The sequence below is a fragment of the Clarias gariepinus genome, chromosome 17, assembly GCF_024256425.1.
Source record: "Clarias gariepinus isolate MV-2021 ecotype Netherlands chromosome 17, CGAR_prim_01v2, whole genome shotgun sequence".
NCBI classification, from domain to species: Eukaryota; Metazoa; Chordata; class Actinopteri; order Siluriformes; family Clariidae; genus Clarias; species Clarias gariepinus.
Genome location: NC_071116.1, coordinates 12,724,236 through 12,736,303, shown reverse-complemented (window position 1 = coordinate 12,736,303; position 12,068 = coordinate 12,724,236). Strand labels below are relative to the sequence as shown.

Below are 12,068 nucleotides of genomic sequence, written 5' to 3'. Positions count from 1 at the left end.
CACCTATAAACCATCGTCGCCACGGTTGACCCTCAGTTCGATAGCCGCTCTTCGCCGAGCGTAACTATGAGGCGGGGCAGCAATGTGTTGTACCTCGTTCCTCTCCTTCAGGGAACAGAGGTTATAGTCATAACCATTCGTTCCCTTTCAGTCGATTCACTCGGTACAACACATATAGTATGGGACATATATTCACGCCCCGCCGAGTATCTATCAAAGTTAGTCACAAGAACCCTGACAGCTACTCTACTACATTAAGGACCCCGCAGAGAGGACACAATGAGCCACCGAGGGGGCCGTTATATCAAGTCGGTAGAACCGGACAAAAGTGTGTGGTGAGGACCAACTGGCTGCCGCGCAAATCTCGCCCACAGACATTCCTTTGAACAGAGCCCATGATGTTGCCATAGCTCTCGTTGAATGTGCTTTCACACCCAGAGGCAATGGGACACTCTTGCTACTATAAGCTAGTGTAATAGCCTCCACAATCCAATGGGAAAGCCGCTGTTTAGACAGCGCTTTACCCTTTACTGGACTGGCAAAGCAGATAAACAGTTGATCACATAAGCGCATATCTACTGTACGGTCCATGTACACTCGTAGTGCACGTACGGGGCACAAATTATGCAATTTTCTCTGCTCATCAGAAGCAAAAGGAGGAGGAAAAAAGCTATAAAGGTCAAAGACCATAGAGCTATAATCAGTGGAGACGACCTTCGGTACATAGGCCGCGTTCGGCCGTAGAGTAACCTTTAACCCATTAGCAGCAAACTGCGTACAGGATGGATGCACGGATAAAGCGTGGAGATCGCCCACTCGTTTAGCAGATGCTAAAGCAAGAAGAAGTGCCGTCTTATATGAAAGAATTTTCATATCTATAGACTCAACTGGCTCAAAAGGAGGACCACAGAGGGCCTCAAGCACTAACAATAAATCCCAGGACGGAACACTGGACCTCGTAGTGGGTCGCAGACGTCGCACTCCCTTTAAAAACCGTACTGCCAGCGGATGAGCCCCTGGTGACACTCCGTCAAAACCAACATGACAGGCTGATATAGCCGCCAAGTACACTTTAATAGTAGAAAAGGAAAGGCCTTTCTCTAATAGTTCTTGTAGAAAAGACAAAATCTCCACCATGGAGCACTGAAATGGAAGAACATTATGTTCTTGACACCATTGCTCAAATGCTCGCCACTTGTAAGCATATAAACCTCTAGTAGACGAGGCCCGAGCACTTTGGATTGTCTCAATCACATTCGGGGGAAGCCCTTTTGCTAACAAATTGGACCTTTCAACAGGTAAGCGTGCAAGTTCCACAGCTCGGGACGCGGGTGCACTACCTCTCCCCCTGCCTGAGACAGAAGGTCCCTGAGGAGAGGAAGTTTCCATGGTTCTGCTGCTAGCAGGCTGACTATCTCTGCGTACCACAACTTCGCCGGCCAATGAGGTGCCACCAGGATTAGTGACAGGCTCTGCTGACGTACCCTCTCTGTGACAGGCAGAATCAGTTCTACCGGAGGGAAAGCATACAATAGAGCTGGGGGCCATGAGTGTGCCAGCGCATCGATCCCCAGTGGGGCATTGCGATCCGTTATGGAGAAGAATAGTGGGCAGTGAGCATTTTCTTTGGATGCAAAAAGATCCACTGCTGCCCTGCCGAAGCGCTCCCAGATCTGAGCTACCACCCATGGGTGTAATCTCCATTCCCTCACAAGCGGGCCCCCTCTGGATAGAAGGTCCGCCCCCAAATTCAGGTGCCCTGGAATGTGAGTGGCCCTGAGTGACAGAAGATGAACACTGGACCATAGCAATAGAGAATGAGAGAGTTTCAGCAGGGGAAGTGAACGAGTCCCCCCTTGTCTGTTTATATACGACACCACTGTTGTATTGTCTGTCCTGATTAGAACATGATGGCCTGTTAAAGCCAGACGAAAATGTCTCAGGGCTAAGAACACTGCTAACAGCTCCAAATAGTTGATGTGAAGCCTGCGTTGTTTCTGTGACCACGCCCCCCTGATCGCGGAGCCGTCGCACAGAGCGCCCCAGCCGCTGAGGGAGGCATCTGTTGACACCACTTTGCGAAACGATACCCTGCCTATCGGAGAGCCCTGACGTAATAGCCTGGGTTCCCTCCAGGGCAGAAGGGCTGACATGCATGACGGTGTCACCGTCAGCCTCCTGTTGAGGTGGCGCGCCGCACATAGGCGGTGAGAGCGCACCCAGCGCTGAAACGCACGCATGTTCAACAGCCCGAGAGGCACCACAGTGATCATAGACGGCATCATTCCCATTAGTTGTAAAAACACTCGGAAACGAAGTTTGTGTTGCAACTGAAACAGAGCAAGGCAGCGCTGAAACGCGGCTATTCTGTGCTCTGAGAGACGTGCTCGGCTGGTAACGGAGCATATCTCCAGACCCAGGAATGAACACTGTTGACTCGGAATCAGTGAGCTTTTCTGCATATTTACTGAGAACCCTAAAGTCTGAATGTGAGACAGAACTAGTGCTGTCTGTTTCTCTGCCTGCTCGCTTGAGCTCGCTATCAGTGCCCAGTCGTCTAAATAGGCTAATATGCGAATGCCTTTCTCCCGAAGAGGAGACAGCGCCGCCTCGGCGCACTTCGTGAACGTTCGGGGAGCTAGTGACAGGCCGAACGGCAGCACTAGGTACTCGTAGGCCACGCCCTCGAATGCAAACCTCAGAAACTTTCTGTGGCGCGGAAAGATCGCTATATGAAAATAAGCATCTGTGAGATCGATCGTAGTGAACCAATCTCCCGGGCCTATTGCATTTAGCAGTTGCCTCAGAGTAAGCATTTTGAACTTGTACGTTCTTAGAAACGTGTTCGATATTCTCAGATCCAAAATAGGACGCAGTCCTCCCCCCCTCTTCGGAACGACAAAATACCGGCTGTACCAACCTGAGTTCGCTTCCGAAGGAGGCACCACTTGAATCGCCCTTTTGCTCAGAAGAGAATTTATCTCTTCCCGAAGCACCGCTGCGGCGTCGTCCGACACCTCGGTGTTGATTATGGAAGAGAAGCGCGGTGGCTTTACGCGAAACTGCAGTCGGTATCCCATAGCGACTGTGTTTTGCACCCATGTCGAGACTGCGCATGCGCGCCACTCGAGAACGTGGGACGCCAACCGGCCCGCATTGGTTTCTGAAAGGGGTCTGCTGCCCCCTGGCGTTTCGCCAGAGTGCAGCCTCATCGATGGCACTGGGCTTTTTTGTTTTGCAACATTCACATGATTTACAAAATGCACCATTTTTGGGGCAATCACACTGCAAACATCGAGGGTACTTGCTGTAAGTCCCTGAGAACTTTTTAACACGCCCCAACTGGGGTTCATAACTCGAACATAAACACTTGTGTGTGAGGGGGGGGGATTGTGCTTGGGAGACTGTGTTAGGGAAGTGCAGCGCCGTTTGGGACTGATTTCCTGAACATAACGTAGCGGCCTCTTGGGCGGCATTGAGAGAGGAGAAGCAGTGTCTCCCTGCTGCCAGAGCTCCTCTCTCTTTAAAATCTGAGCTAGGAGGAGTGAGGATTCTTCCTCCTAGTCGCTGAATCCTTTCGGACGCCTGGTGGGGGGCCCATACCCCAGGCCGACTTCTGAAGTCAAACTTTGCCTGAATGGCATCGAGTGACTGGCCGAACAAACCCTCAGCAGACAGCGGTTCGTCCAAGTAGACAGCCCTGTCTCTATCAGGAATGTCAGAGAGCGTGAGCCATAAATGCCTCTGTGCTACTACTGCGCTCGCCATCCCTCTTCCGAGGGAAAGAGCCGCACAACGAGACATGCGCAAAATGTAGTCTGTCGCTGTCCTGACCTCGTTAAGCAGCGCACAGAACGGGCTCTCCTGAGGCACCAGTGAGCCGAGCTCTGCCAAACACATTGCCTGATATGTTTGAAGCAGCGTAGCGGAATTGAGCGCACGAGCAGTGCCCGCTTGAGCGCGATAAATCTTCTCCAGCTGGGCAGAGGAGAATCTACAATGTTTAGACGGAAGGAGAGTAGGTCCAGACACTCCATGATTGTGCGAGGGTGCCAAATAAGCAGCCAAAGATGGCTCCATTGGCGGTGGGCTAACTAGTCCTGCCTTCTCAGCTCCGTCTAATTCCAAATATTGTCCGTAACCGGGCACTGATACACGGGTCGACAGCGGCTTGCTCCATGACGACGTTAATTCGCCGACAAAGTCGGGAAACATGGGCAAGCAGTTCTTAACTGTTGTCGGTTCAGGAGGAAGAAAAAATCCCGCGAACCTTGACGGTTTTTGAGCCGGCTGCGGGGAGGGCCACTCCACCTCCAGCTTCTCAGCCGCTCGGCGGTAGAGAGCAAAAAATGAAGTGTCGTCCCGAGCGGTTAACGCAGTAGCAGCGGAGCTCTGAACAGGCGGCACAATTTCATGCTCGTCCTCCGACAAGCCATGTATCTCTAGGCCGATGTCGAGCACGTCATCGTCCTCGAAAGCATGCTGCTCGGTGCCTGGCTGCTGGCCAGCGCTGTAGGAGAGCCCACGGTCCTCCGAACCCTCGAGATACTCCATCTGGTCCGCCCAGCTAGGTGCGGGGACTTCTGACGGAAATTCCTCGTCAGCAGACACAGGCGAAGCTGGGACTGCTGATTCGGAAAGGAGGGGGTCCTGCTGAGCGACTGTATTTCTCCCCAGGGTCCTTTCCACGAACGTGACCCGTCTTTCCAGCGTTGAACGCCGGGGCTGGCGACAAAGCTCACATGACTCTGGCTCAGCTAGAGCTCTCCTAGCATGGAGAATCCCCAGACAGACGGGGCACGCTTCGTGCTGGTCCTTCTCGTGCAAGGAGAAGCCGCACTCCTGAGGACAGGGGCGAACAGCGGACCTCTTCTTAGCTACATTAGCTTGCATGCTCATCTTAGCTAGCGCTGTTAGCACAGCTAAACAGAAGCCAACTAACTGAGATGTTGCTAATGTTCTGACTGTCAGAAAACTTAAAAGTCAGCGCCCCGCGGGTAGACGACTCACCAAAATGAGGCTGTTGTCGCTAACGCCAACAAGAGCAGTTAAGCTGATTTTAAGCGCAGTCTTTCAACGTAAAACGTAGAGTTTACTAGCAGCACCTAGAAAACTCTACGGAAAAGGTGTTCACAGCGAGGTGAAGAGCGTAAGAACTGAGGGTCAACCGTGGCGACGATGGTTTATAGGTGTAGGCGGGGCTACACCTACGTCACCACAGGTTTGCCTGCCTTTACGGCGTGAATAAAGGTGGCTTCAGCCAGGACACGAGAGGGCGTGATATCCCATACTATATGTGTTGTACCGAGTGAATCGACTGAAAGGGAACTCATTTCATGTGATGTATGACAAGTTTTGGGAAAATCTTTTAGTAAAAAAGTATGTATTTTTGCATGCAAGTGATACAGATCTGTACCAACATTCATCAGGGTTCTTGTAGTATGTTGCTTAATGTCATAGGTTCCTTCAGCTGCTTAGCATGATGCTTAAAACGATTTTTATAACTGGACACAATTTTCTTAATTCCTTCCTTTATTCCTTGCCAGGACATTGTAGTTTTGGCTCTTTTTTTTTTTTTTGTCTTTTACATTTTTTGACTCCACTGTGACCCTCATGGATTTTTATGAGAATTTCCTGTTAGAGGGATTGAGCAAACACATCTTGTTTTTCTCAGCAGAAATATTTTGACCACATTTAGTTCTGACCTGATCTGATCTTAACTGCTTTAGGGCCCTGGTTTGGATGATCTGAAATGATAGTAGTACTGATAGGCACATCTGGGCCATCTGCAATTATGATATTTTAGGACCAATTGTGAACATTGGTCCTGGGAGGTTTCTTCTGTAGTTGCTTGGACTGTTAGATACCAATGAGATTTTGACCAACAAGTTCACATAAAGACCACATCTCCTTTTCTGTATTTCTCTCATCACTTTCCCTAATATGTGTTGAGACCATAAACAGAGCATCTGCTAGCACTATGTGCCTTCCAGAGGTTTAGACCAATTTAAACTTTGTAGCTTTGTAGTTCCATTGACCTCTGTGTTTCTTTATGAAGGTTACAAGTGATTTGTGATCTCCGTCTTCCACAAATGTAGCATTAAATATAGGAAGCTACATAGATTACATGAATCTAGAACTTCTTAATGCCATATACTAGACCAAGGCTTTTCTTCTTAATTTTAGTATAATTGTGGTCAGATGCAGTTACTGCTTTTGACAAACACAATTTACAATGATTACCATCTGCTTGAGGTAGAACTCCTGAGACATCTTGAGATGCATCAGTAAAAATCTTGGTTCTTTTGAAAGGGTGAAAAATCTCTGTACCAGCTCTGTTGTTAATGTTGTATTCAGTTGGCCCCATTCACATTCATGCCTGTCTATTCACATTTACATTGGTCTCATAACAGCACTCAAGTGCCATGGTTTAGATGACAACTTTGATATAAAGTTTCTGAAAAAATGATCAAGCCTACTACTCTCAAAACTTTTTTTTCTATATGTCTGGGCATTTTGACAAAGTCTTTTTTTGTGCTATAGTGTTGAACATAACTCTTTATCTCCCACAAAGACAAACACTCCCTCTTTAATGATGTGCTCTGTAGGTCTGTGGAACATCTCTGGCACTGAGCAATCCCAAAAGAAGGAATCACCACCAAATAGTGTATTAAAGTTGTAGTACTTTGTACTTTATGCAGGTTTAACTGCCAAAAACCCTATGAGGCATCCACTTTGCTGAAATACTTTGCACCAGCTATCTCACTTACTATTTCATCTCATGTAGAGATCTGATAACGTCCCCTCTTGATATTTGCATTGAGATTCTGAAAACTGTAAGATCACTATTATCTGATTTGACACACACCACTGAATAAACTTATTCTGTGGGTTATTCAACCTTTTTTTGTAACTCCCAATAGCTCTATTCAGCTTGCTCCAAAGATGTGCTGGAACATACTGTAGGGCATGGGTCAGTGGCTGTGTATATTTTTGATGTATGCTAATGTTTGTGTAAGTCTTTTAAATAAGTGAGCAAAACACCACAATATAGCTGCTGTGCTGACCTGTGCATCACAGAACAGGATACTATACACCTTTTTACTAGGCCTAATTGTTTATAGGTTGTATCCCCCTCATTTGAGTCAAAGCCCACAGAAACAAACACAAAGATTATTTGATTTTATTTTTTGAGCACCTTGTGCATGTGCCATTAGCGTCAATCTGTCACCCAGGTGTCCAATTGTACAGTTTTCCTCTGTGGCTTGTACCTCATGATGCATACATCCTTTTTAGTAATGAGATTAGCTCTTGCTCCCATATCCAACTTTTGCATGATTAAAACACCACTGATTTGGAAGAATGTCATCTTGTGCAATGTTATTTATAACCTACTGTATTCCTCTGGGTTTTCTTTTTTTTTTTTTTTTCAAGTTATTTTCTGCTTCAAGGCCACCAAAAAGGTCTCACTAAGAGAAGTGTTCTCTATTGTATGCACTTTTTGCTCCTCCTTTGAGAAACATTACTTGCCAATAGACTTGTTACTTTCACCAAACGTTTTTGCATGTTGCAAAGGAAACTCACTGGACTGACAACTTTTCCAAACAAGGCATGGTCTCCCTCTTCTCCTTCACTTTTTGAACATGAACTTCAAATCCTGTCACAGAATCGTTCAGCACTTATAGAAAGTGTGAGCCCGTGTTTAAGTCTGTCAAAATATGATCAAAAGTTTCAGGAGAAAAGTCCCCCTGAAGCTGCAAAGGAGAACCGGAGACATATCTCTCATTTGTACCTAGTATCTACAGTAGTTCTTCTTCAGAAAACAGTGCTCGTTAAACTTGCTTCATTTTTTGCCATTTTTGTCAAACCTTGTTGTCAAACATTTTTATTTTAAAGGCAAATTATAAAACACTAGATGTGTTAGTTTTTTCACTCTAAAAAGTAAAATATGTAGTTTTTTCCAGGGGAGGAGAAAATTATATATAAACAAGTGTATAAATTATAGTTTATGATAATATTGTAAAATATTCTGAGGCTAATAAAAGGATGGCATTAAGAAATGTGAGGTTATTTAAAATCCAAGTATTATAGCCATGGAAACATCTAAGTTTCTGCCAGGGAAAGTCTCAGGAACATGACGTAACCCGATAAATTTCAAGAGAGTAAGAGAGAGTCTGGTGAAAGAATGGACTATAATGGAAGTGAATAAAAATGAGCACAGCATGTTGTTCCTAAAGACATTAAAATGATAAGAATTAGCTAGTTACTCGCATGGGAAAAAGAGGAATAAAACACTTTGTAATGTGAAAAAATAATCCATCCGAAATGGTACCAGCTCTCTTTTTTTTCACCACACACTATTTCACTATATACAGTAGAATATGAAAATTAAACAGGCAAAGATGCATGGTCAGATCAATGTATGTTTATTCTTCCTGTAAGAAGTTTAAAACCAGTTTGTCTCAAATTTCAGAAACCGTGGCACTAATAAACAGTAGCAATTAGAAGCGCGACTGTAAGATAAATTGCGGGTCGTTATAGGAAACGTATCTACAGCAGTCTGAGGTGAGGGCATGTACAATACCAGAATTGAGATGCAGAATTAATGCATTAAAATGACCCCTGGCATACTGTAGATTGGCACACCCTACCTAATCGTTATAATATAATAATATATATATATATATATATATATATATATATATATATATATATATATATATATATATATTACAACATATTTTTATCATGCAAAACTGGCAGGACAGAATTTATTGGACTTAAGAGAATTTACTTGCACCGTAAGTAAAATTAAAATAAAAGCGATGTTATGAACAGTTGTGTCAGATTTAACAATCTAATTTAAAATAAGCTACCAATAAACTACTTGCTCAATGTAAACAAACATTTGCAAACCAATGGATATTAATTAGAAAAACTAAACTGAATTTTTTGGGGGGCGATTAGTTAATATTTTCACCACTGAAATAACAGCGCTGAAGTGGTACAAGTGATTTTTAATGGGCTAATTGCATTGAAGCTGATCAGCTTATTACTTACTGTATGCTATATGCACTAAAGTTTATACAAAATATTATTAACAACCCCTTTTAATAATAAAAACTCCTTAAAGAACTTTTCTGTAAGACTGTAGGTTTTGAAAACAATTCATTGTATAATATTTTGTGTAAGCTGCAATCTATACAGAATATGCTGTATACATCTTTGAGGGGTTTTTAAGTTCTGTCTGAGAACTCCAATGAAAATGACAGAAGACAAAATGGTATATTTGCTGGTTAAAGTTGTAAAACTTTTTCTTTTCAGAGTCCTGGACCACAACCCTCTGAGGAGCATCTCCTACGATATTTTCATCGGTCTCAAGTCATTAATATTTCTGTAAGTAAACATCAGCTCAATACTTTCACCAGATCAATATTTGTTTATCACATCAAGTTTTAATTAGTTGGATTCCTGAGGTGTACTTTCACACTACATTGGTTTATTATTGTTGAATATTGCATCATTACCTCCATTAAATGGGGATGATTAATTTCACCGGCTTTGAGATTCAAACTGAATAGTACATGCTGCTTAAGAACTGCGCAACTTCCTAACACCACTGCAGATGTGTTGATGATATATCTATACTCTGACTACTGCAGCGTGAACAGGCCAAGTCATCGCCTTCTTTTTATTGCCTATTATAAAGTGACTAATAAAATAGAACAGCACAAGAATAAGTCTTATTTTTATATGACCTGCCAACCACAAGAGAAATTTTGAGTGTGTGCGTGCGTGTGTGTGCGCGTGCGTGCGCGTGTATAATGTTGCTGTTGGTATTTTTTTAGTGTTTCTTATAGAAACTGTGATCACTGTTGATCTGTTTGAATGTGTCCATGTGTCCATTCTAAACAAATAAGACCAGTTATAAGACCAAAGTGTTCAAAGTTAGAAGTGTTTGGCCTAAATGCATCTTTTTTAAGTGGAGATTTGAGCACTGGCTAACATTACCGCAGTGAGCTTTTGGGAATGGGGCAGAACTATCAATCATTTCAGATTCATATATTTCTTTTCATCTCAAAATACAGCCATGCCACTAAATTTTTATTTGTTTAATTTTTTTGAAGTTATCAACCTTTTTAATATCTAGGTATTATATATACTGATATAAAACGGTGTGTTTTTTTTTATTTTGCACTCTTGATGTGATGGGTGGAAGTTTACGTATGTAAAAGATTGTAAAAAGTTTAGTCTACGGGAAAATATATGAAAATACCGTACGTTCATAATGTGAAGGAAAATAGTCTGCATTTAGTATTTCTTGTTGCTAAGGCTGATGTAGATTGATTTAACACCGCGTGTTTCTCTCAGGTCCATGGTGAACACATCCCTGGTACAGCTGTCTGAGCTAAGCCTCTGCGACTACATGCCTCTACTCAGCTGGGTGTGAGTATTATAATCCTCAACAAGTCATTTTTCCTGTTTACTGACCACCTTCAACATGCAGGGGAAGCAAGTGAACTTAAAAAAAAACTCTTTGTCTGTGTAATACACCACTAAATATGTAAATGTATTACACTGCTAACTCTGCTGCCTCTCCTAGCATGTTCTTTGCTTAAACATACTGTATCTGTACATAACAGCTATCGAATGCATAATTTAAAAGCTTACTATTTTCCCTTAAATCCATTTTGTTTAAGGTTATTTAAACTTTTGAACAAATATTTTGTAAAAAGAATTGTTTTATTTTCACCAGTTTAACCAGTTGTATGTCATATCATAAAACCATGATTACTTTAGACTAACTGCTCTCAGGGCACACACATATGACATACTGTAGGGGAAACGAAAAACACTTGACATTGGCTAGCACTCAAAAAGCTCATTTTAATTTGCATATTCCGGTTATGCCTGAATATAACCCACGTTTGGCTTAAAGCCAACCTGAGCACTCTGACATGTTCTCTGAATGTTAAGATACTGATTTGTTTTTTGAGAGATGTCCCTTTTCACAAATGCAAAAAGTGTAATTATATTGTGGCAAGCTTGCTACAAGTTTTTTGTATGCTGTATAATTATGTTAAAGAGTTTGGGCTGCAGGATCTGTCTCAAATCTTTAGTGTCAGGTGTTTTGTGTTGCTGTTCTTGATTTTTTTTTTTTTTTTATCATACAGTACAAGTAAGTACATTCAGTAATATGACAGAATCCAATGGGGGGGGCAAAACACTTCTTGTTTGGGAAGACGGCGTATGGCTTTCTTCATTCGATTTGGAACAAAATGCAAAGATATATCATTCTTACTGAGAGTTTACTCATAGAAACTGCTGTAATGAGGCTTAAGGGAAACACAAGTACAGACAAAAAATACCCCCGGAAGAATAGAATCGCTTGTCCTCATGTTCCTATTTAATAGCAGCAATTTGATATGTTGAATTGCTTTATTCTTTTCACTACATTTGTCTGGTTCATCTTAAAAGAGAGAAAAGTGTGATTTCATGGAATCTAAGAGGTAATTACACAATGGTGTTCTTTTTTTGTGTGCTTGTCAATCAACCAAGAGGTTTGGTGTTAAGCTTCCAAGGTGACGAGTAAGAAAAGGTTGTTGCCTCCAGTTTAGAGTTGTGCAATACTGTACGTACATATTAAAAACGCATGGTTGCCTATAAAAGTGAAAAGACACAACCTTTTACTTTTGAACGAAAATAAATCCATGGTGGTCATACTGTACTACTACGGACCTCCACCCCCTAAATTCGGTACGTCTGTCAACTAATCCAGTCAGGAAACTTGAAATGATTTTTGATACTGATCTCGGTTTTGATGAACATATCAATGCTGCAGTCTGTAGTCTAACTTCTTTTAACTTTGCTTATTAGCCAAGGTCAAACCCTTTCTTGGCCAGAGGGACATGGGGACAGCAATCCATGCTATTATAACCTCAAGAATGGACTACTGTAATGCTTTTTATTATGCCGTCGGTCAATCTTCCCTCCATCGCCTTCAACTTGTACAAAACACTACTGTTTGGTTTTTAACAAATACAGTATTTCAAATCGATGACATATTA

The 12,068-nt window shown here is 42.7% G+C and overlaps 1 protein-coding gene across 2 annotated transcripts in view; it reads left to right on the top strand.

Annotated features, from left to right (window-relative positions):
• rxfp2a (relaxin family peptide receptor 2a) overlaps positions 1 to 12,068 on the top strand; it is an 86,419-nt gene that overhangs the window by 56,239 nt on the left and 18,112 nt on the right. For both annotated transcript variants that reach the window (XM_053516413.1, XM_053516412.1), the window contains exons 8-9: positions 9,325 to 9,396; positions 10,372 to 10,446. In XM_053516413.1, the coding sequence (XP_053372388.1) occupies positions 9,325 to 9,396; positions 10,372 to 10,446 (147 nt within the window). The remainder of the gene's footprint in view (positions 1 to 9,324; positions 9,397 to 10,371; positions 10,447 to 12,068) is intronic.